A 24,551-nucleotide genomic window follows, 5' to 3' on the forward strand; every position below is an offset into this window, starting at 1 on the left:
GAAAGCATGAGGTTGTGTATTGCTTACCGAGAATTGAACAAGATAACGATAAAAAACAAATAACCATTACCAAGGATCGAGGAATTATTCGATCAGTTGCAGGGAGCTACAATGTTTACTAAGATAGATCTACGTTTTGAGTATCATCAACTGAAGGTAAATGATTCAGATGTTCATAAGATAGCCTTCAAAACAAGATATGGGCATTATGAGTTCTTAGTGATTCTTTTTGGAATGACGAATGCTTCATCAATTTTTTATTGACCTAAGGAATCGAGTATTTCAGCCCTACCTAGATCAGTTTGTCATAGTATTCATTGACGGCATTCTTATATACTCGAAAATCCATGAGGAGCACAGTCAGCATTTGAGTATAGTTTTGCAAGTCTTGCAGAGCCGTAAGTTGTTTGCGAAATTCCGTAAGTATGAATTCTGGTTGGAGAATGTAGCATTTTTGGGTCATATCATTTCTAGCAGTGGCATTGAGGTGGATCCAGCTAAAGTGGAGACAGTAAAAGAATGGGTTGAGTCGAAGAACGCGTCAGAGATCCGTAGTTTCCTAGGCTTGGCAGACTACTACATGAAATTTATTCAAGGATTTTCCTCGATTGCAGTGCCACTCATTTCATTGACTAAGAAAAACGCTAAATTTGTATAGAGTGATGAATGTCAGAAGATCTTTGATACTCTGAAGCAAGCTCTTATCACATCGCCAGTTTTAGCCATTCCGTCAGGGCAAGGAAATTTTTTATTGTACACCAATGCATCTAAGCTAGGTTTAGGCATAGTATTGATGCAGCAAGGTAGGGTTATAGTTTATGCCTCCAGACAGTCAAAAGTGCATGAGAAGGACTACTCGACTAATGATCTCGAGTTAGCAGCCGTTGTATTTGCGTTGAAGATATGAAGACATTATTTGTACAGCTATAAATGCCATATATTAACTGATCACAAGAGTCTCAAGTACTTCTTCATGTAAAAAGAGCTGAAAATGAGACAAAGACGGTGGTTGGAGTTGGTAAAAGACTACGATTGTGAAATGAGCTACCATTTCGGGAAAGCTAATGTTGTGGCAGATGCTTTGAGCATGAAAGTAGCGGTCGTAGCACAGCTATCAGCTCAGAGATCTCTCCAGTCAGAGATTCAAAGGTTTGGCCTAGAAGTTTATCCTAAGGGCAGAGTGCCCAAGTTGTCTAATCTGACAGTCCAGTATTCTTTGCTAGATCGAATCCGTAGAGGTCAGCCTTCGGATGAACAGTTACAGAAGTGGAGACTGAAGGATGAAACCAAGGGCATTGTACTCTACGCAGTGATAGCTGGTATTGTGAGGTACATAGGAAGGATGTAGGTGCCTAGTGTAGTTCGATCAGATATTATATTTTGATAGAAGCACATACATCTCCATATTACATCCATCCAGGAGGAACCAAAATATACAAGGACTTACAGATATTGTATTAGTGGATAGGGATGAAGAGGGACATTTGTCGATTTGTATCCGAGTGTCTCACTTCCCAACAAGTGAAATCAGAGGATCAGAGGCCTGCATCTATGCTTAAGCGAGTCCCTATTCCCGAGTGGAAATGGGAGAATATTAGCATAGATTTCGTTGTAGGATTACCGAGGTCTGTCAAAGGATCTAATGTCATTTGGGTTATAGTGGATCGGCTTACTAAATCGGAACACTTCTCACCGGTGAAAATGACTTTCTCCATGACTCAATATGCAGAGCTCTATATTCGGTAGATAGTCAGATTGCACGGGATCCTAGTTTCTATTATGTCTGACAGACCCTAAGTTCACATTGTCCTTTTGGAAGAGTTTGCATTTAGCTATGGGGACGAAGTTGCTATTCAATACGATATTTCACCCTCAGACAGATGGCCAGTCTGAGAGAGTGATTCAGATATGGGAAAATTTGTTGCGCGCTTGTGTGATCGATTTTTGTTGGAATTAGGAATCGAAGCTACATCTAGTGGAGTTTACCTACAACAACAGTTTCCAATCATCTATAGGTATGGCTCCCTACGAAGCACTGTATGGAAGGAAGTGCAGATCGCCGATTCATTGGGATGAAGTCGGTGAGAGATCAGAACTTGGCCTGAGATTTTTCAGCAGACTACAAACGTGGTGGTCAAGATCCAAGACAGGATGAAGACCTCCCAGAGTCTCCAAAAAAGTTGTGCTGATAAAAAGAGAAGGGACCTCGATATTCGTCGTTGGAGATCATGTTTTCGTGAAAATAGCACCTGTGAAGGGTGTTATGAGGTTTGGAAAGAGAAGCGAGCTGAGTTCGAGATTCATTGGACCATTCGAAATTCTTAACAGATTTGGGACACTTGCTTATCGTGTAGCTCTACCGTCTAATCTGGCCGGAGTACACAATGTGTTCCACGTCTCGATGCTGAGGAAATATATGGCAAATCATTCGCATGTTTTGAGCTATGAGCCGTTACAGCTTGCTCCTGATCTATCATATGAGGAAAGACCTGTTCGAATTCTACACTGACAGGAGCGGAGACTTCGGAACTAAATGACCAGGTTGGTCAAAGTGCAGTGGTTGAATCAATCAGTGAGGAGGGCACTTGGGAGGCCAAAGCATATATGAAAAGTCGTAATCCGGAGTTGTTTGTTAAGATTTAATTTCGAGAACGAAATTTATTTAAGTGAAGAAGGAATTGTAGAGCCCGAAATCCGTACACGTAAACCCTTACATTTATTAAATGGTTAAAAATATTTATTATATTTTAAAATTATTTTTAACCATACATGATTTACGATTCACATTATTTTAAATTGTTACATGTTTATTTGATGCACGTTAAAAATGTTTTCTTGAGTTTTGTGTTTCAGGCGAATGTTCGATGCGGGATCTGGACAAGAGTCCTGTGACGATTTAGGCGATTTATGAAAATGTGATATTTTATTTCAAGTCAAGAAAATTGTTATTTTAAATGATTTTTGAAATTTAAGTATTTTAAAACATAATTTAATTTATTAGGTGATTCTGAGATTTTTAAGCTTTTCCAAAAAATTGCTAAGTTCAGTAGTGGGGATTTTAAACCTTGTAAATTAGTTTATTAAATCTTTTAGGGGGCGTTATGTAATTAGATTAGTATTATTTATATTACAAATTATTTACCCAAGTATGTTTAGCTCTTAATTAGTTAATTAATTAATTATAAGAAAATTTTCACATAATCTACACCACATACTCACGCACACACACAACACACACATACACGTTCAGAAAATTTTTTATATAGCTAAGGTTCTAAATTCTCAGCAGCAGTCACCCCTCTCTCTTGAAAATTTATGGAGAATTGTGTTCCTTTTTCGAGCAAGAAAATCGTGCAGGATCGTCCCCCGGTCATCTCCCGTATTCCACCGCACCAGTATTCGTCATCTTCGAGCGTTTAGATGCAAAGGCATGTATAATATTTGGTTTTTCGTATCGATCTTGTCATGATAAATATTTTGATGCATATTTTAATAAAAATCTGTGTATGTTATGCAAATGTTGGAGCAAAAATGTTTGAAATGATTTTGGATCAAAATTTTAGTTCACAAAACCGAGTCTGCTGTCATTTCGAGTACAATGAATTTTCAGTCGACTTTCTGGAAACCCTTTGATATAGGTGGATTTTACTTGTTTTTCATGTAATGTTTTGTCCCATTGTGATGCATTTATCGTTTAGATTGCATGCATTTGGTTACATTTTAGTTTATATTATGTTTATTATTAATCATATGTCTCAGTGTGAAAATGCAGGAGATTCATGCAATAATGAAGAAAAAAGAATTATTTTGCGAATGACTTCCGCTCGGGCGCAAATTCACATCCCCCTGGGCGCAGGAGAGCTGTGGGAAAATTCATTTTTTGCGAAATTCATCCGCCTGGGCGGAAACTTATGTCCGCCCGGGCGCGCTAAAGAAAAATAAAACTACAGAATCTGCGAAGACCATCCGACCGGGCGGAAACTTACGTCTGCCCGGGCGCGCTCGATAATTTTGGAAAGATTTTTGGACGATTCCTTACCATATTTTCTGGATGTGGAGGATAGAGGGACGATTTTAGGCACGATTTTCATTATTCAGACTTCATTGGAGCAGCCGCGCAAGCTTTGGAGAGGATTTTTGCGCTTGGATTGAAGATTCGAAGCTTTCCGGGCATCGTTCTTCGCAATTTTCGTCAATTCTAGTCTTTCTAATTTAGTTTTATCTCTTAAACATTGTTGTGTTTATTTCCACTGTGAATTCTAGTAGCTAATTTTATTATTTGTTTGAATTTAAGGGGATCTTACCCCAAACTTTGATCTAATTAATTTACATATCGATTTCTGATTTATTCTTTATTATACTATTGTTTTAACGTGTTGTTAGAGCGTAGATAACTTTGAAAACGTTTTTATATTGCGAGTGAGTTTGAGAGAATAACTTGTGATAGGAACGAGTAGTATAATCCAAGGATCTACAATTTACATAGACATATGAAATTGGATATGCGCCGATAGTCATAGTCCTAAGGTCGAAAACTAGGGGATTTCATAAATCGACCTGCAATTCACTCTTGATAAATAATTAAAGACATTTAATTACTTCATTGAGTAGAATAAGTTTGGCATAGCTCGAGAGAGTGTGTTCAATTGAATAGGAAATCCTGTCGGAAGCATATAATCATTATCAAACGAATTAATTAATTAACGGGGGTAGGTGAACCGATTTTCTCAAAAAATTCATTTCTCATTGAATTTTTATTCAACCATTTTAGATATTAGATCTCATTAATCAATTCTTGAATATTTTTATTTGCATGTTTATTTGATCATAGTAGTAATAAAACAACCAATCAATTTTCGTTTCTAAAGATTTAATAACTGAAAATAATAATTGTTAAATACAGTCTTCAGTGGAACGATACTCGTACTCATGTACATTATACTATTACTTGACATCGTGCACTTGCGATTAATTTTTGAGCATATAAAACCAAATTTTTATTAAGGATTTCACAGTTCAAGTTTTGCTCGATCAAATTTTTGGTGTCGTTGTCGGGGACTTTTAATTCACAAATTTATTATTACTTATTTTCTTTAGCATTGTTTCATTTTATTAAATTAACACTCCATATTCTGTTACAGATATCTCGTCAAGTGCATGTCAAAGTCACTTGACGTGGATCTTGAGCAGTTCGACCCTGAAATTGAAAAAACTTTCCGCAAGAGAAGACAACAGCAGAGACTGAAAGAACTGATGGAGAGGCACGAGAACGATCGTGAGGAGGAACATCGTGAAGATAGACATGTTGAGATGCCGCGCCGCATACCAATGCTGGAGTATGCCCAACCCTCTTCGGATGGAACGCCCCAAAATTGTGAGGCCTATTGTGCGGGCAAACCACTTCGAAATCAAACCAGCTATAATTCAGATGATTCAGAACACAGTCCAATTTGGAGGATCTGCAGTAGATGACCCAAACACGCACATCGCAGATTTTCTCGAAAGTTGTGATACTTTTAAATTTAATGGAGTTTCTGATGATGCTGTTAGATTGCGTTTATTTTCTTTCTCCCTACGTGATAAAGCTAAAGCATGGTTTAATTGTTTGCCTGTAGGTTCGATCACCACATGGGAGGACATGGCAAAAGCATTTCTCATTAAATATTTTCCTCCATCCAAGACCATGAAGCTGCGGTGAGACATCACCACATTTGCTCAATTCGACCAGGAGTCTTTATATGAGGCATGGGAACGCTTCAAAGATTTGTTAAGAAGATGTCCTCATCACGAACTTTCACTTGGGTTTGTCGTTCAAACCTTTTATTATGGCTTGCTTACTCCTAATCGTACTATGATAGATGCTGATGCGTGTGGAAACCTATTGAGGAAGACTGCTGAAGAGGGATATGAGCTGTTGGAGGAGATGGCTGCCAGCAGCTATCATCCTCAATCTGAAAGGAACAACCAGCGGAGAAGTGCAGGAGTCCACCATGTAACTGACCTTTCTGCTATTACTACACAACTTGATGTTGATGTTTTGAACAGGAAATTAGACAGCTTGAATATGGATGGCACGGCTATGCGTCTTCAAGAGATATTCTGTGAAAAGTGTGGAGGTGAACATTTTGTGAAGGACTGTCAAGATGACAATCCCTTCTATGTGCAAAATGAGGCGCCGGTGAATCAAGTGGGTGTCCACAACCGTCCGAGGAATGATCCATATTCGAACACATATAACCCTGGATGTAAGCAACATCCCAACTTCTCATGGGGTGGTCAAAACAGTCAAAATCGACCACAAGGAGGAAAACCATATGGGAAACAACCGATGTATAGATCTGACCCTCCTAGAGAAGAAAAGTTCAACTTAGAGCAAATGGTGTCTAAGTTTATCTCGTCCACTGAAACTAGACTCCAAAACCAAGATGCATCGATAAAGGGGCTAGAGAATCAGATTGGGCAGCTAGCAAGTAGAGAGCCAGGCACCTTGCCAAGCAACACTGAGACTAACCCTAAAGAGCAAGTGAAAGCCATAGCAATGAGGAATGGAAAAGTACTTGAACCAGGAAAAAAAAAAAAGAAAAAGAGGATTAAGGAAAAGAAGCGGTTAGTACGCACAAAGGTAAGTTTTCTAACTCTACACCAGCACCCACTGCACAATCCAAAATTGTTATACCTCCTCCGTTTCCTGCAGCATTGAAAAAAGCAAAACTTGATGCGCAATTCGGTAAGTTTCTTGAGGTATTTAAAAATTGCACATCAATATTCTTTTTGTTGATGCCTTGATGCAAATGCCGAGTTATGCTAAATTTCTGAAAGACATCTTAGCTAATAAGAGGAAGTTGGGGGATCACATGGCGGTAAAATTGAGTGAGAATTGATCTGCATTGGTACAAAACCAGATCCCACCAAAGCTAAAAGATCCAGGGAGTTTTTCTATCCCTTGCATGATCGGTGATGTTGTTTTTCCTAAAGCTTTATGTGATCTTGGTGCGAGCATTAATCTTATGCTTTTATCTGTATTCAGGAAACTTGGATTGGGCGAGCCTAAACCGACATAGATGTCCTTGCAACTAGCTGACGGATCCGTCAAACATCCACGAGGAGTCAAAGAAGATGTGTTGGTAAAAGTGGGAAAGTTTATATTTCCTACATATTTTGTGGTGTTTGACATGGAAGAGGATAGGGAGATGCCTTTGATTTTAGGGAGACCGTTCCTTGCAACTAGAAAGGCCGTGATTGAAGTGCAAGAAGGGAAGTTGAGATTGAGAGTGGGAAAGGAAGAAATCACTTTTAATGTTTTTAACGCTCTTAATCACACACTGCGCACTAATGATTGTTTTATGGTTGATTCATCGGATTCACTTGTGTGTCAATTTGTCCAGGATGCTATGAAGGACCCATTGGAAGCCACGCTCACCACTAAATTGAAGAAGGATGAACTCGATGAAGAATAATCTGCAAGAGAGGCGTACTGTAATGCCAACCATCAATGGAAGCCAGAAAGGATGAAATTGGAGAACATGGGGGATCGAAGAGATTTGACCCCTCAGAAGTCAAGCATTGAGGAACCGCCAACACGTGAGCTAAAACCACGGCCTCCACACCTGAAGTACGTGTACTTAGAGCCTACAAAGCTAGCACTTGACAAGCGCATCACGTCGAGAGAATTCAAAGAAGGTGAAGCGGTGTTGCTATACAACTCCAAGTTGCGCCTGGTTCCTGGCAAGCTGAAGCCAAGGTGGACGGGCCCTTACATGATCACCAAGGTGTTTCCCTCGAGAGACATAACTATGAGAGATGAAAAATTTGAGCCATTCACAGTCAATGCTCAAAGACTGAAGAAATATTTAGGTGTCACAGGGGAACGACAAATTGAAGTCACTCGATTCCAAAACAATCAGAATTTAGGGGAACTTGCAGTCTAGCTATTGACTATAAATTGAGAACTAATTTCTTTCTCTCTTTACTCGTTTTAATTCGATTTTTAGTTTGTGTTCTTATTATTCTATAAAAAAAGGGGAATGTCGTGAAGCTTCCACCCGGGCGCAAATTTATTACCGCCCGGGCGCGCTTCTTTTATCAAAAATTATGAATTTCCGTGAGGTTTCCGCCCAGGCGGATATTTACATCTGCCCGGGCGCGCCCTTTTCAAATTTTTTTTAAAAAGCTGAGAGTTATCCGCCCGGGCGGAGACTTATTTCCACTATGAAGATGCACCAGAGCCGGACGCTGGAGTCATTCCCCCAAAGGCGCACGAGGAGGATGATCATTGAGAGAGGAGTCACTTCTGTACCTTTTCTTTTAGTTCTTGCATTTCGTTTAGATCATTTCAGTTATCTCTGTTTCTGTTGCATGCGTCGTTTATTTTACACCCATTTTGTTATGCACTATCTGTCTTTTTTTCTATAGTCTGTTGCATTGGGGACAATGCTCGACTTTAGTATTGGGAGATGGATGGGTGTTGTTTCGTGCGTTTATTTTTGGTGTCTTGTTGGTTATATTTGTTGGCATTTAGTGTTAGTAATTTTTGTATTGGTGTGTGTCAGCCGACAGTGTTTGAAGTAGTACATTGTTAGCCAAGGATGATTAGGAAGTGATGAGACATGCCCTGTCTGTCGTGTATTCGCACACCTTTAGCACATACTGTGGTAAAGACATAAAATTTTATTTAAAAAATTGAATTCTCTTTGCACAAATGTTAGAACTAGAAGCATGCATGATAAGGTGGTGAAAATTTAAAACTAAAGTGGGGAACGAAGATGTTTGAAGGTGGAAATTGAGCTTGACTATATTCTCTCGAATCAAGGTAACTATCAGCAGCAAAAAAAAAAGAAAAAAAGAAAAAAAAAGATAGATGGAGATGTAAGGTGTGGGGGAGCCGAATAAAGGAATGAAATCATATTCCTAGCTAAAGTTGGAGATGTAATGTAGCGCCCTTACTCGAGCCACTACTAAACAGAATAATAAACATGCAACATTAAACTTAATAACAAAATTAAACAGCGGAAACCAAATACTTAATTATCTTACAACCCAAATGAAAACAAAACAATAACAACAGTCTTAAACATTAATACAACCATAACAAATACATGATTCTGAACGAGAAAACGATAAACCACAGAAAACCTCCACTGGATCACCACCAAAAACCCAACTGCTCTAGCCAATGCCCTGGTCGTCTGCACCGTCCAACCTAAGACCTGCCCCGTGGAATGGGGTGTCCAAGATGAAAACAAGGACGTGAGCGACAATCGCCCAATATGAGAATGTACGAGTATACAAACTGATATGATGCATGCGAAATGAAATATGCTCGGATATCAAGGATCAAGTCAAGAATCTCAAGCTCAGTCTAGAGGCGCCTGAGTGTGTAGTCTCTGATCTGCCCTAGGCATGTTTTGGCTCCCTCACTCATCATCAAGACGTGGACCTGCAATGCCCAGGTCATCAGAGCCCGCGGGTCCCGTCGGACACTGTAGCTCTCGATGCCCCAACGTCCACAATACAGAATAGGGCTGAGCGGCCCCAACAAACGAGGTATATCTCAAAAGATATCAGGCCCAACATGATATGGCATGCATAATATGCCAAAGCAGTAAAACATGTATCATGCAACAGATAAATATGCAGCTTATAAGTGTGTATACTACGCTTGGATATCTCAGTCAGTACATCACGTACCTCACTAAAACAATCTGACAGAAAGCTCTGAACCTAGTCAATACCAACATAAAGAAATCACTAACAGACCATATCAAAAATGCTACAAAGATCTCCCTAATGATCCTTAAATCACTATCTAAGGATTTAGGATTATACCTGCGTCCGTCGTCAGCCCGCTGATGATGTCTCGATCTCAGTTCACCGACCCCTTCTCGAGTCGATACTAGCTCTGAAACTTCCCGAAACCAAAGTGCCCTAGAAACTGGCTAGAAAACCTAAGGTACAACTAGAACTCTCTCTGAAGAATGAGGTGAATGAAACAAAAGAATCGGCTTCCATTTATAGGCTGCATCCGCACTATTTCAGAAAATCAGAACCAATTTTATCTGCCACGAGTCAGAATCTCACTAGTCTAGTTGGATTTCTCGAGATAATGTAATCCGAAGTAGGTCGGGTTATCTATTTAAAATTCGGTGGATACCAACAGCTTAATCCCGAATTATCAATTCCTTAATAATACTTAATAAACAACTCATTAATTATGTCTAATTAATATTTCATTCAAAACAAATATTCGGGTCATTACATCCTCCCCTCCTTACAAAGATTTTGTCCTCGAAATCGAAACTGAACTACAATACAACTGAATAAAATACAACTTAAAACAAATGTGGATACTCTGACCGCATACGACTCTCTAACTCCCAAGTCGCTTCTGCAGTACCTCGGCGTTGCCATTGCACTAGAACAAGTGGAATGGTCTTGTTTCTGAGCTTTTTCTCTTTCCTGCCCAGGATTAAAAGCGGCTGCTCGACATAAGTCAAGTCTTCCTCAAGTTGAACATCTGTCCGACCAAGAACGTGCGATTCATCTGCTACATACCGTCGTAGCAACCATACAATGAAAGACATTATGAATGCTGGACAGATACGGCGGTAAAGCCAATCGATACGCCAAATTTCCAACACATTCCAAGATCTCAAAAGGTCCGATGAATCTTGGGGCTAATTTTCCCTTGACTCCAAATCTCATCACCCTGCGGAACGGTGAAACTTTAAGGAAAACTTTTTCCCCTGACTGAAACTGTAGAGGTCTACGCTTGGTATTCGCGTAACTCGATTGACGATCTTGTGCAGTTTTAATTCTCTTCTTGATCAATTCCACTACATCAATCGCTTGTTGCACTAATTCAGGTCCTTTCACTTGTCGTTCTCCTACTTCGTCCCAAAACAAAGGAGTACGACAACGTCTACCATACAATGCTTCGAACGGGGCCATACCAATGCTACTGTGGTAGCTATTGTTATATGCAAACACCACAAGTGGCAGATGATAATGCCATACTGGTCCAAAATCCAAAGCATAAGCACGCAACATATCCTCAAGCGTCTGAATAGTCCTCAGACTGACCATCGGTATCTGGATGATAGGCAGTACTTAGACTCAATACCGTTCCCAACGCTTTTTGAAAACTTCCCCAGAACCTTGAGGTAAAGCGTGTATCTCTATCACTGATTATACTTGTTGGCACACCATGATATTTAATAATCTCTTGGATGTATAGTCTTGCCATGCGATCGAAACTATATTCCCGACTATACGGAATGAAATGTGTTGACTTAGTCAGTCGGTCCACAACAACCCAAATTGCATCACAATTCTTAGAAGACAGTGGCAAGTGGGTGACAAAATCCATCCTTACATGCTCCCACTTACACTCAGTGATAGGAAGATTCTGAAGTAATCCTCCTGGTCGTCGATGTCCAGCTTTCACTTGCTGAAAAACTAAACACTTGGCTACAAACTGGTAAACACTTCTCTTCATACCTTTCCACCAAAACTTGGTCTTCAAATCCTTATACATTTTCATGCTTCCAGGGTGGATACTCAACTTACTCCTATGAGCTTGAGATAAAATCTCGTCTCTCAATTTAGAATCTTCTGGAACTACGATTTTTCCTGACAAACACAAGGTTCCATCTGTTTGGAACGCAAAGCCAGATGTGTTGTCTCCGTTAGCTAACATTGCTAACTTTTCCACCTTCGGATCAGAAAACTGAGCTTCTCTGATTTTGGCATACAACATCGGTTCAGATAAAATGCTCGTTACTCGAATTTGTTTCATTCCTTTCTTATGACGGAAGTGAAATCCCAGAGAACAACAATCTTGGATTACACTTGATATGAAACTTGTCTGAAGTGCAGATAATCTCACCTTGCGACTAAGAGCATCAGTTTTAAGATTCGCTGATCCTGGATGATACTTGATTGTGCAATCATAATCCTTTAACAAATCCATCCATCTTCTTTGACGCATATTCAACTCTGCTTGAGTGAAGATATACCTCAAACTCTTGTGATCTGTAAAAAAATCTCAAATCTCTCTCGTAGAGATAATGTCGTCAAATCTTCAAAGCAAACACAATCGCTGCCAATTCCAGATCATGAACTGGATAATTCTCTTCATGTTTCTTCAACTGTCTGGATGCATATGCAATCACATGACCATTCTGGGTTAAAACGCACCCAAGTCCTTGAAGTGATGCATCAGTGTACACAATGTACCCTCCTGATCCAGATGACAGAGCTAAAACTGGTGTAGTTGTCAAACGTTGACGCAGTTCATTGAAACTATTTTCACAATCATGAGTCCATTCGAAATGCACATTCTTACAGGTCAGTTGAGTCAATGGTTTGGCAATCTGAGAAAATCTTGAGATGAATCTTCGGTAATAACCTGCCAAACCTAGAAAACTTCTTATCTCTTGAGCTGATTCCGGTCGTGCCCAAATCAACACTGCTTCGATCTTGATAGGATCCACTGATATCCCATATTTGGATATAACATGTCCCAAGAAAACAACTCTGTCGAGCCAAAACTCGCACTTGTTCAACTTAGCATACAGTTGGTGATTCCTTAAGGTTAGCAACACAATCCTTAAATGTTGTGCATGCTCTTCAAGTCTACGAGAGTATACCAGTATGTCATCAATAAAGACAATGAAAAACTTGTCAAGATACTCCTAGAATACTCGGTTCATCAAATCCATAAATACTGCCGGAGCATTCGTCAAATCAAACGGCATCAGTAGAAACTCGTAATGCCCATACCTTGTTCGAAATGCAGTCTTAGGGATATCACGTTGATGAACTCGAAGTTGATGATATCCAGACCGTAAATCGATCTTCGAGTACACTGAAGTCCCTTGCAGTTGATCAAACAAATCATCAATCCGTGGTAACGGATATTTATTCTTGAATGTGACTCGGTTCAACTGTCGATAATCTATGCAAAGCCGCATAGTCCCATCCTTCTTTTTAACGAACAACACTGGTGCTCCCCAAGGAAACACACTGGGTCTAATGTAACCTTTGTCAAGAAGATCTTGTAACTGTTGTTTCAACTCTTTCATCTCTGTTGGTGCCAATCTATAAGGCGCTCTGGAGATAGGTGCAGTTCCTGATACCAACTCTATCTCCGCTTCCACTTCCTTCTCTGGAGGAAATCCAAGAATTTCATCGGGGAAAACATCAGGATATCCATCGACAACTGGAATGTTCTTCACGTCGATTACATCCTTTGATACGTCAACAGCATAAATGAGGTATCCTTCTCCTCCTTTTGCTAAAGCCCGTTGTGCCTTTACAGTAGACACTACTGGCATTGGTGGTCGAGCTCCCTCACCAAAGAAGAACCAATTCTCATCTCCTTCTGGACGAAACTGAACGAGACGTTGATAACAATCTACCGTCGCTCTATACTTAGTCAAAAGGTCGATTCCCATAATAAAATCGAAATCTTCCATAGCCAATATCATCGAATTGGCAGACAAGTATTTTCCCTCAAACTCTAACAAACAGTCTACTACAAGTCGCTTAGATAAAACCTCTTCTCCCATCGGTGTAGACACCGACAAAAAAACATCTAATGACACGTAGGGTAGTTTATGTTTCTTAACAAACATTGATGCTATGAATGAATGCGATGCCCCAGTGTCAATCAATACATATGCAGGAATACCACATAAAAGAAAATTACCTGCAATGACTCCCTCGTTATGCTCCTCAGCTTGCTCTTGGTTTAAGGCAAACACTTGCCCCTGAACTCGTGGGCGTTGATGAGATCCTTGTGATATTCCTCCACGACGAGAACCTTGAGTAGGAAAACCTTTCTGTTGCACAGTGGCCTCAGACTGTTTTCCACTATAAGACCCTGTCAGAGAACCTCCGCCTCCACTCTGATTCTCAAAATTAGGGCAATCCCTCTTCATGTGAACAAAACCACCACAATTGAAACATGCATCTGTTGTTCTTCGACAATTCTCCGTCGTGTGATAACCTTCGTAGTGGCCACATTGCATCTTTTTCCTGCCAAAGCTATGTACTCCTCCAGAACCAGAAGAAGAAGAAGATGCAGACTTCTTGAAAGACTGACATCTTGGTCCCAACGAACTAGAACTTTTGCTAGCTTGCATAGCCTTCCTCCTAGCAATACTGATCTCGGCTTGACGACAACGATTCACTAATCCTTCGTACGAAGTAGGATCATCACAGACAGAAACCCGATCAAAAATCTCCTGGTTCAAACCATTCAAAAAGTGAGAATATTTTGCTGCATAATTCTCACTGATGTGAGGAGCGTACGGCAACAGATCCGTAAAACGCTTCTGATAATCCTCAATGTTCGAATCTCCTTGCTTAATGGTCAACAGTTCCATCTCCTTCGCCTGGCGAAGAGCTGGCGGAAAGTGATGATTGATGAAGGCCAGACGGAAATGTTCCCAACGAATCCGCCCATGCTGCTGAACTAGAATGGCAGAAACATGTTTCCACCATTTCCGAACTTTTCCTTGGATCATGAAATCGGCTACCTCCATCTTTTCATCCTCGTCATAGTCCAGCACTCGAAAACACTGCTCCATGATATCGACCCAAGCTTCAGCAACATCAGCATTCTCATCTCCGGTCAACGGTGGAGGTTCAATCTTCATGAAATCCATAATGTTGACACGGTTCCTGCGTCTCCTTTCATCATGATCTCGGTGACGCCTTCCGTCACGATCTCTACGACGATATTCTCGGCCAGCCTCATCGTCGCCATAACGGCCATGTCCCACACTACCATGACTGCTTCCATCTCCTGACATCTGAAATGAAACTAAAATCAACTTCTAAATCCTCAAAACAGAAATACTAATGTCCCAAAAATCTTTGCATGCTCTGATACCACCAAATGTAGCGCCCTTACCCGAGCAACTACTAAACAGACTAATAAACATGCAACATTAAACTTAATAACAAAATTAAACAGCGGAAACCAAATACTTAATCATCTTACAACCCAAATGAAAACAAAACAGTAACAGCACTCTTAAACATTAATACAACCATTACAAATACATGATTCTGAACGAGAAAACGATAAACCACAAAAAACCTCCACTAGATCACCACCGAAAACCCAACTGCTCTAGCCACTGCCTTGGTCGTCTGAACCGTCCAACCTAAGACCTGCCCCGTGGAATGGGGTGTCCAAGATGAAAACAAGGACGTGAGCGACAATCGCCCAATACGAGAATGTACGAGTATACAAACTGATATGATGCATGCGAAATGCAATATGCTCGGATATCAAGGATCAAGTCAAGAATCTCATGCTCAGTGTAGAGGCGTCCGAGTGTGTAGTCTCTGATCTGCCCTAGGCATGTTTTGGCTCCCTCACTCATCATCAAGACGTGGACCTGCAATGCCCAGGTCATCAGAGCCCGCGGGTCCCGTCGGACACTGTAGCTCTCGTTGCCCCAACGTCCACAATACAGAATAGGGCTGAGCGGCCCCAACAAACGAGGTATATCTCAAAAGATATCAGGCCCAACATGATATGTCATGCATAATATGCCAAAGTAGTAAAACATGTATCATGCAACAGATAAATATGCAGCTTATAAGTGTGTATACTACGCTTGAATATCTCAGTCAGTACATCACGTACCTCACTAAAACAATCTGACAGAAAGCTCTGAACCTAGACAATACCAACATAAAGAAATCACTAACAAACCAGATCAAACATGCTACAAAGATCTCCCTAATGATCCTTAAATCACTTTTTAAGGATTTAGGATTATACCTGCGTCCGTCGTCAGCCCGCTGATGATGTCTCGATCTCAGTTCACCAACCCCTTCTCGAGTCGATACTAGCTCTGAAACTTCCCGACACCAAAGTGCCCAATAAACTGGTTAGAGAACCTAAGGTACAACTAGAACTCTCTCTGAAGAATGCGGTGAAGGAAACAAAAGAATCGGCTTCTATTTATAGGCTGCATCCGCACTATTTCAGAAAATCTGAACCAATCTTATCTGCCACTTGTCAGAATCTCACTGGTCTAGTTGGATTTCTCGAGACAATGTAATCCGAAGTAGGTCGGGTTATCTATTTAAAATTCGGTGGATACCAACAGCTTAATCCCGAATTATCAATTCCTTAATAATACTTAATTAACAACTCATTAATTATGTCTAATTATTACTTCATTCAAAACAAATATTCGGGTCATTACATCCTCCCCTCCTTACAAAGATTTCGTCCTCGAAATCGAAACTGAACTACAATACAACTGAATAAAATACAACAAAATATTCGGGTCATACATCCTCCCCTCCTTACCCGATTCATAAGGTCCATGAATGCTGCAGGAGCATTTGTTAGACCAAAAGGCATTACTGTGAATTCGTAATGTCCATATCTTGTTCTGAACGTAGTTTTAGGTATATCCTCCGCTTTGACCTTCACCTGATGATAACCAGACCTCATATCGAGTTTTGAGAAAACCTTGGCTCCTTTTAGTTGATCAAAAAGATAATCTATCGGGAGTGGGTACTTATTCTTTATGGTGATCTTGTTTAACTCCCGGTAATCAATACAGAGCATCATGCTTCCGTCTTTTTTCTTCACAAATAGCACCGGGGCTCCCTACGGAGATGCACTGGGATGGACCTCTTTCTTGTCCAGTAATTCCTGAAGTTGTTCCTTTAACTCCTTTAATTCATCTGGATCCATTCGGTATGGTGCCTTTGAGATTGGTGCAGCACCAGGGACCAAATTAATTTCAAATTCTACTTCCCTATCGGGTATCTCACTGGTAATTCCTCGGGGAAAACATCTGAAAATTCTTGAACAATTGGAATATCTTCCAACTTTGGGACTTCTTCTTTTTTGATCTCATTAATTACTGCTAGATAAATTTCATCTCTTCCTTTTATGGCCTTCCAGGATTGTGAGGCAGATAGCAGAGATTTTTGTTCTTTGGATTTCCCATGATATATGACTTCCTCTTTAGTCGGAGTCTGAAGTCTAATATCTTGACAGTCTACTGTGGCGTGGTTTTTAGCTAACCAGTCCATTCCAAAAATGGTGTCAAACTCAATCATATTGAGTTGAATCAATTCTGCCTCAAAAATTTTTTTGCTGATACAAATTTTACAGTTTCGATACACTTTGCGGGTCTCAATTATTTTGCTCGCCGGTGTTGCCACTCTTAACGGTTCACTAAGAGTATCATGTTCAAGTTTAAGCTTCTTATCAACTTCTAGAGACAAATGAGTGTGTAGCACCACAATCAAACAAGGTATATACAGGTATTTCATTGAGTAAGATAGTACCTGCCACCACTTTGTTGGTGTTATCTGCTTCCTCCTGAGTTATTGCATACACCCGGGCATTAGTCTTGTTTTCATTTGGTTTGTTAGGTCTCGTCCCTTTGTCTTTGTTGTCTGGACGATCCTTAATCCGGTGACCCACTTTACTGCATTTGAAACAAGCACCTGTTTTCCGATAACATTCCCCCATGTGCTTCTATCGACACGTATCTCACCACTTTCCTTCTGTACTGCCCGCACTGTTAAAGTTTCATCTTGAAGGGCCACTTGAATAATTTTGCTTCTTGAATTTGGGACCATTCTGAGCAGATTGGCCGACCAACGGTCTCTTTTTTCTGTTTTCTTCTTCACGACGTTTGATATCTGTTTCATCGCTCATTGCAGCGCCCATCAAATCTGCAAAGTTCGTTGGCTTGAATACTGCCAAAGCCGATTGGATCCGGCTGTTCAGTCCCTTTTTAAAACGATGCATTTTCAACGTTTCATCAGACATGATCGTTGGGACATAGGTTCCTAGGTCATTGAACCTTGAGGCGTATTCCATTACTGTCATTTCTAGTGTCTGTTTGAAGTTTTAAAATTAGCTCAACTTCTGTAGACGAGACGAAATTTGGCTAGGTAGTATTGTTTCAAAAATTCTCGCCTGAATGATTGCCATGTGACTTGTTCTAATTCGGCCGAAGATGGTGACACAGTTTCCCACCATTTTCTTGCTCGGTCTTCCAAAAACGGTGTCACAACCTCCACTCTCAGTTCTTCGGGTACTTCCAGTAGGTGTATTTGTGTTTCGACATTCTTGAGCCAGCTATGGCTGACTTCGGGATCGGGGTTTCCATCAAAATTCGGGACTCGATTTCTTCTCAGAGATTCGTAATGATATTTGATCCCACGTGGTTGTGGTTCTGGTGGCGGTTGAATGGCGTTGGCGAGAGGGTTCACAATTCCTTGCAACGCGGCGGCTACAATGGTCGCTATAGTCATCATATCCTCCCGGCTGAGATTTACCCTTGGGGGATTCTCATCCTCGTTTTGGTTAACTCTTCTGGCGTTTCGATTGTTTCTGGGTGGTCTGCTTGCAATTTCCTATAAACATATATTTTATTAATTTATTTATTTTGAAACAATGCATAATCAAAGGAATATTTCATAAATAGTTGAAATTCTTACAATCATTCTTTTTAAAGAAAGCAATTAATCCTAAGGGTTCTGAATACAATCGATGCCTATACTAGGAATCATCTCCCTACTCATCTATAATCTCCTACTGCCTCATTAATTTCTTCTTGAATAGGATCTTCTTCTTGGTTAGCTTCGAGTTCTTCTAAGAGCTCCTCCATATTGATCATGTTATTCTGTAGATGATCAATATGATTTTTCAACTATGTGTTGTGGTGGTCAAGGTTGTTTACTTGATCCTGAAGCCCTTCTATTGTTGATTGGTTTATTTCTCATCAATTTCTTGTTCTTCGATTCGTTCCTGAAGACGGCGTTGTGTTTTGAGGAGGCTATCATCCCAGATTTGGAGCGTCAAAATCCTATCCTGAGCTTTGTTCAACTCTTTCTTGGTTATTTCGTGTTGTCGTTCAGACTCTAGGTGGTAGGCAGCATAGCGCCTAACGTCATCCCGCAGTCTTTTCTCTTCCACTCTTGCCTCACGAAGATCCTCCATCATGCATACGTTATTCTCATCCAACTGGTAGTTATCCCTCTTGAGTTTTTCATTTTTTTATTTCAATGTTTTAATCTCTGTCTCTTTTTCCCTGAGTTGTTTTTGAAGTTCAGTTATAATTCTTTGAAGATCCATGTTTGTTTTCCTATAAAGATAAAAAACAGTTTTTACTGATAATATACTCATCAAATTTTAAATATGAAATAATTTAAAGATAACAGAATTTTCATTTAGAAATAAATTGATACGCTTAGTACTTTTTCCATCATAATTTTTATTACAACCTTGATACTAATCTAGTCTATCATCTCTCCGTCGTCATTATCGTTGTCGCCACCGACCACCTCTATTGTTGCTTCCTCTTCTTCCTCCATGTTCTCCACCACCAGATGCAAGTAGTTGTTCTGCTCCTGAAACCTATCCATGGTTCCGTGGAGCTTGGAAATGCACCGTTCTTGTTTGGTGTTCAACTTTTCCTGACGCTGACGAGCCCTAGTAGCACATCCTCTTTCGGAAGAAGTTGGCTCTCAGCCAAGTCCAGATGATGAGTAAGTCATTGTACGTCGGTCTCGAGTATTTGCCTAATCTCGCTAAGCTCCTGCTTCTCCAACCTTTCCTTAGTCAGTTGTGCCTTCAAAGTTGCAATCTTCCTATCCTAATTATCTATCATGAGCTGGCGCATACGAAGGGCAGCCTGAGCGCGAGTACGTGGAGCAGCCATTTCCTAAGATAAAAATCGAGGTAAAACATCATAATCGTATAAAGGATATAAAGGAACAAAAATAGAAGCAAAGTTGTCGTGGAAAACTTTCGATACTAAGAGTTTGCGTAACGATTGAAGAAATAGATTTTTGAAGTTGTTCGAAATTAGGGAACAGATGAAAGTTGGACTCAAATTGGAATGCACTAGGCTTTTGCCAAAATTTTCTATCAAAATCCCAGCGGGATTATGAACCTGACGGCTTTGATACCACTTAAGTGTCACGGCCCCCGTGTCCGAAGCGTAGGTGACATCCGGCATTGTTTAAAAATTTCTTGAAAACAATTAAGCCTCGTATCGAAATGCCAAAAACCAGTCTTTTTCATAAATAGAACATTGTCTTTACATTGACAATAGAAAAAAAATACATCAGAGTTGAAAATGCGGAAACTTAAACAAAGGAAAAGAATAAAAATCTCAATTCTTGATCTCCTCTTTCAATCACCATCCCCAGAATGCTTCATGCTCCTCCTCATTCAGTTGTTTTTCATTTTTATCTGAAATTCGTAAAGGGTGAGTGATTTCGGAAACACTTAGCAAGTGGGGGGACGATCGATTTCCAAAGATACATATAAAACTTAGTTTTCTTAAAACGTCTTTTTAACATACTTTCAAAACTTATTGCCCTTAACTTATCATATGAGAAACAAATCGAATATGAGACAGAAGTTAGCAGATGATTCAGAACAATTCAGAATCAAATCAGATCATTTCAAAAGCAGACACAACACTGTTACTCATCTCATTTCCATAGTCAAATTGCACCCAATATGTTAGTCATCTAAGGGGTGAGACCAGAATACGGTTTTATACCCACCAATGGGGGCCAGACAGAACATGGTTTTATACCCACCAATGGGGGCCAGACAGAATTACAATTCTTGTCTCATTTCAAATCAATTAGTAACAGTGCAACACAGAATTCAGAGCTTACCAGATAGAACTTATCGGAATTTCAGATATCAAACTTTCAGACGGATTTTGCGGAGTCAAAGAATTTCGAAGAACAAACAAAGCATATAATTGATCGAAAATTTTAAAAGAATAGACTGACATTTTCGAAAATAAGGACACACACATGCATGTCATGATATTTATATTCAAATTTCAAAATACAAGAAATTACATAACAAAAACGCACTTACATATTTCGAGGTACGGTTCTAAATATGCAAATTCTTGCACGAAGTTTTCCTTTCGAAATTTGAGCACCACTTCGATGTAATTTTAACAAATGATGTCTTCAATCCAGAGCACTTCGATGCAGAGTTTGAACACTCGACTGCATGAACAAGACTTCCTCCTTGTTGGATCGGCCGAGAGCTCTTGTGGTGGGGAAGAGCCAAATTTTTTGTGTCTTTTTTGTATGCTTTTCCATCAACCATGATGCCATATTTATAGCTGAATATTTGCCCCTTGAACTCCTCATGGCCGAAATCTTGGTGGCCAAGAATTGCCATCAATGTTGGTCAAAGCCATCTCAAGCACCAAGGGTCATTTCCTGCACCATAAATGTGTCCTAGTCTCTTAGCTCCTCCCTCAGCTTCTTCATTGGTTTTCTCAATGGTCATTTCTTGCATACTACATTTTTCCAAACCCTTAGCTCTTATACGATGTCTAATATCGCAAGAACACCATATATTAATCATGTCTGATTCCTTCAATATCATATTTTCAAATCATAACAAAATATAATAAAACTTACGTTCTTGTGAAGCCTTTGTCGAGAGAAACACGGTACTGAACTCGGATTAAAATTTGAGCAGACGGATCTTGCACAAGATTCAAATTTCTAAAAGGAAAAGTTTGAAACTCTAGAAAGCTTTCCTCGATTCTTTCTTGTTGAAGTGTGAAGGAAATGAAGAATTTATATATTAAATATGCATGCCAAGGACCAAGTGGCTCATCCTTCAAGCAGCACGTCTCGCGCATATGAGCGACCTCCCTCGGTGCATATTCGCGAGACCTACTGGTCTCCGTGCATAACACATTCTCTGCTCGCGCATATGCGCGCCCTGACCCCTCGCATATGCGTGAGACCTACTGTCTCCGCATTTGTCAAGTGTCCCAGCTCGCGCATATGCACGCACTCTCTTCGCGCATATGCGCGAGGTGTTCTGCCCTCGCACATGTCTAATGTTTTCTTGTGTCTTTCTCGATCTATTCCTTTCATAAACACGTAAATTCATAATTCAATTAATCATCTCGGATTAACAGGATATAAATCTCGGGCATTACATCAGTAGTACAATTAATGTACGTTGCAGTAAAGATTAAAGCCGATAGATTCCTATAGACATGTCGGAAAAGTCGAGACACTAAGTCCAAGGAACGAATTCAAGCTGCAACGGATACAATTATTGAGTCTCACAGTACGATCAGTTTCCCGCCTATATATAGAAGATAAGTGGAGAGGAAAAACAAGAAGAGAGAGCATATCAAGAACACATAAATTCAAGTGAGAAAATGACACGCATAATTCTTATCAGCTTTCATGAAACAATCAGCCCAGAGGGACACTTCAACTTGTTATCAGCTTAGTTTAGAAGCTCATTTCCCTCAGTGTGTGGGAACACATTTCTGGTATATTCCTTGTTCAGTTCCCACACACACACACACACACTTACTCTCAAATATTGTCTTGCACAAAGACGTTAAACTTGTGTATGTAGTCTTTGACACACGGACGTTAAACAAGTGTTGGTTGAAAGGTGTTGCCTTCAGTCTAGGCTAAGAGTTCAGTTGAGGTAGTAGTGTAAGTCCTAAGCTAAGTGAGTTTGTACAAGTAGTTGTATAATCAAAGACTTCTAGTGGATCCTCACCGAGGTGGTAGAAGGAGTGACGTAGGAGCAGTTGAAGTCTCTGAACATCCATAAACATATATTGTGTACTTAACTGATTAACTGTTGATTTCAAACTAACTTGATCAGTTAGAGTATCTGTTAGTTCAGTTTTCACCATAACTGAACTAACATATACGACAATTGATTATTTGTTTTTCAGTTATTCAGTTTACATAAGTTAAAATATTTTCTCATATAACAGGTTTCTTCACGAAAGACAATTTCGAGTTTCTTCCGTTTGGTTTTTAAACCAAACTCGATTTAATTCATCAGTGTTAAAATTATTAGAACACGAGCTATTGCAGCTCATTGGAGAATATAGTGTTTGAAGCATCTTTGAATGTGCTAGCACACAATCCTTCAAACACTCTGCACCTAACTCCATCTAAGTATTGATGTAAAAAAGTTTCATTCTCGAATCTTCTCAAGTGTTCTTTTGGGTCAATACGCCCATCATACTCTCCCACGCTTGACTGTCAAAAACTTGGGGGAATCCCTTCCTCCAAAATGGCGGGGGAAAAATGACTCCCTCTCTTGGGCGCTGGAGCTCTGTTTCTCAATTGCTGCCTCAACATTTTTATCTTCATCCACATCTTCGGATTCTCCCCACTTGGGAGAGGCCGCGTCTCTTCGACCCTGCTCTGACAGCCCTCTGCATTCTCCTCTCGTTCCTGGAAAATGGCATGTTCTTCAGCAAACATAGATTCTTGGTTCCTCTTCACGGCCTCGTCTACTGTCTTATTAATTAATTGATCCAATTGTTCCAGGGTCAAGTTCCCCAAATTTTCATCGAGATGAAGTTGTTCGGTCCTCGTCTCAGGACGAGGTTGTTCGGCTCTCGTCTTAGGACGAGGTTTTTCACGTCCCGTATCCTCAAGAAGAGGCTGTTAGGGTCTCATCTGAGGACGCGACGACACTGAATTAGTTCTTCTACTCCCTTTCCGGCCTACCATCTTTACGTCTCAGCTCAAACTTCCCATAGACGGCGCCAAGTGATACTCACTGAAAATTTAGGGTCCGATTGCAGTAGGTGACACTAGTCCAAATACAGACCTATAATTTACTCTAGGCCTAAAATCACGAATGAGACTGTTATAAGGGGGCTGGGAAGGTGTCCCGACATAGCCCCTCCAACACTCAAGTCAGAGACTGAGAATATAATGAGAGAGCAGCTAAGGGTGCTGTTGAAAGTCAATATAGTGATTCCCTGAATTAGACACTCTAATCTGATATGTATAGGAGAGTACCTGGGCATGTTCTACCATGGCTAGGGATCCAAATTCCAAAATCCGTTTTGGGCCTGATCCTGATGGGTATATTCATGGGGTATTAATCTATGTATCATTGCCGCCCTGAAATCGATCATAAAAATAATTTTTTAAAAAATATGCATGACGTGCTCCTCAGAATCTGGCAAACGACAGTAGGAAACTGTCGGTCTTTACCTACAATGTGTCTATCTCATTTCATCGACCTTCTACTGCCAAAAGTATTTGTCCAAATGGCCCCGATTGGAACAAGATTGGGCTAGAATCATACAAGAATTGTGCGAGATTGAATGGCGATTTTACGACCAAATCTCCGACGTAATATTCCTGACAGCAGCGTAATTTGGTCGCCCTAACCTAGTGGTTCTACCAGTACCTTCAACGGCCAGAGTTGAGTTCTTACGTCAACCAATTTGAACATTCAAAAGCTAGGGTTTCTCGTCCATTGATTTTCGAAAATTACACAAAAATACGAATTTCTTTCAAAAATTACCGATTTAAAATTAAACAAACCAATACAATTTTCATAAATTGGTCCAATTCAAAAATCTCAAACATATATAAACGGAGTCAAAAATGCTGGGTTTTTTTTAAAAGTAATTTAAATTTTAAAATTAATTTCAAAACTAATTTAAAAAAAAAAAGTGTTGCAAAAGTAATGCAATCCGCGCTTACGAAGCGCG

The 24,551-nt window shown here is 40.1% G+C and overlaps 2 protein-coding genes, 1 long non-coding RNA gene and 1 other non-coding gene across 4 annotated transcripts; 1 reads left to right on the forward strand and 3 right to left on the reverse strand.

Moving 5' to 3' along the window:
- Positions 1–5,687: 5,687 nt before the first annotated feature.
- On the reverse strand, positions 5,688–5,793 carry LOC140835623 (small nucleolar RNA R71). Its single transcript, XR_012118944.1, has one exon. It is a non-coding gene; the product is annotated as a small nucleolar RNA R71 (small nucleolar RNA).
- A 1,268-nt stretch (positions 5,794–7,061) lies between these two features.
- On the forward strand, positions 7,062–7,457 carry LOC140833657 (uncharacterized). The gene has a single exon (XM_073197982.1). The coding sequence runs from the start codon at positions 7,062–7,064 to the stop codon at positions 7,455–7,457; it is 396 nt and encodes a 131-aa protein (XP_073054083.1).
- A 1,567-nt stretch (positions 7,458–9,024) lies between these two features.
- Positions 9,025–16,295, reverse strand: LOC140833277 (uncharacterized). Its single transcript, XR_012118392.1, has 3 exons — positions 15,928–16,295; positions 9,826–9,955; positions 9,025–9,720 (listed from the first exon to the last, which is right to left on the reverse strand). It is a non-coding gene; the product is annotated as an uncharacterized lncRNA (long non-coding RNA).
- Positions 16,296–16,785: 490 nt separating this feature from the next.
- Positions 16,786–17,518, reverse strand: LOC140833658 (uncharacterized). Its single transcript, XM_073197983.1, has 2 exons — positions 17,332–17,518; positions 16,786–17,258 (listed from the first exon to the last, which is right to left on the reverse strand). The coding sequence occupies exons 1-2, from the start codon at positions 17,516–17,518 to the stop codon at positions 16,786–16,788; spliced, it is 660 nt and encodes a 219-aa protein (XP_073054084.1).
- Positions 17,519–24,551: the final 7,033 nt, after the last annotated feature.

Source organism: Primulina eburnea, chromosome 6 (assembly GCF_022965805.1).
Source record: "Primulina eburnea isolate SZY01 chromosome 6, ASM2296580v1, whole genome shotgun sequence".
Lineage (NCBI taxonomy): Eukaryota > Viridiplantae > Streptophyta > Magnoliopsida > Lamiales > Gesneriaceae > Primulina > Primulina eburnea.

Bases quoted from the DNA above. Each gene is read 5' to 3' on its own strand.
- LOC140833657 (XM_073197982.1), top strand. From the start codon at position 7,062: ATGTCCTTGCAACTAGCTGACGGATCCGTCAAACATCCACGAGGAGTC.
- LOC140833658 (XM_073197983.1), bottom strand. From the start codon at position 17,518: ATGGGGGAATGTTATCGGAAAACAGGTGCTTGTTTCAAATGCAGTAAA. The intron at 17,259-17,331 runs GTACTATCTTAC...ATTTGTCTCTAG, and splicing joins CACCAACAAAGTGGTGGCAG to AAGTTGATAAGAAGCTTAAA.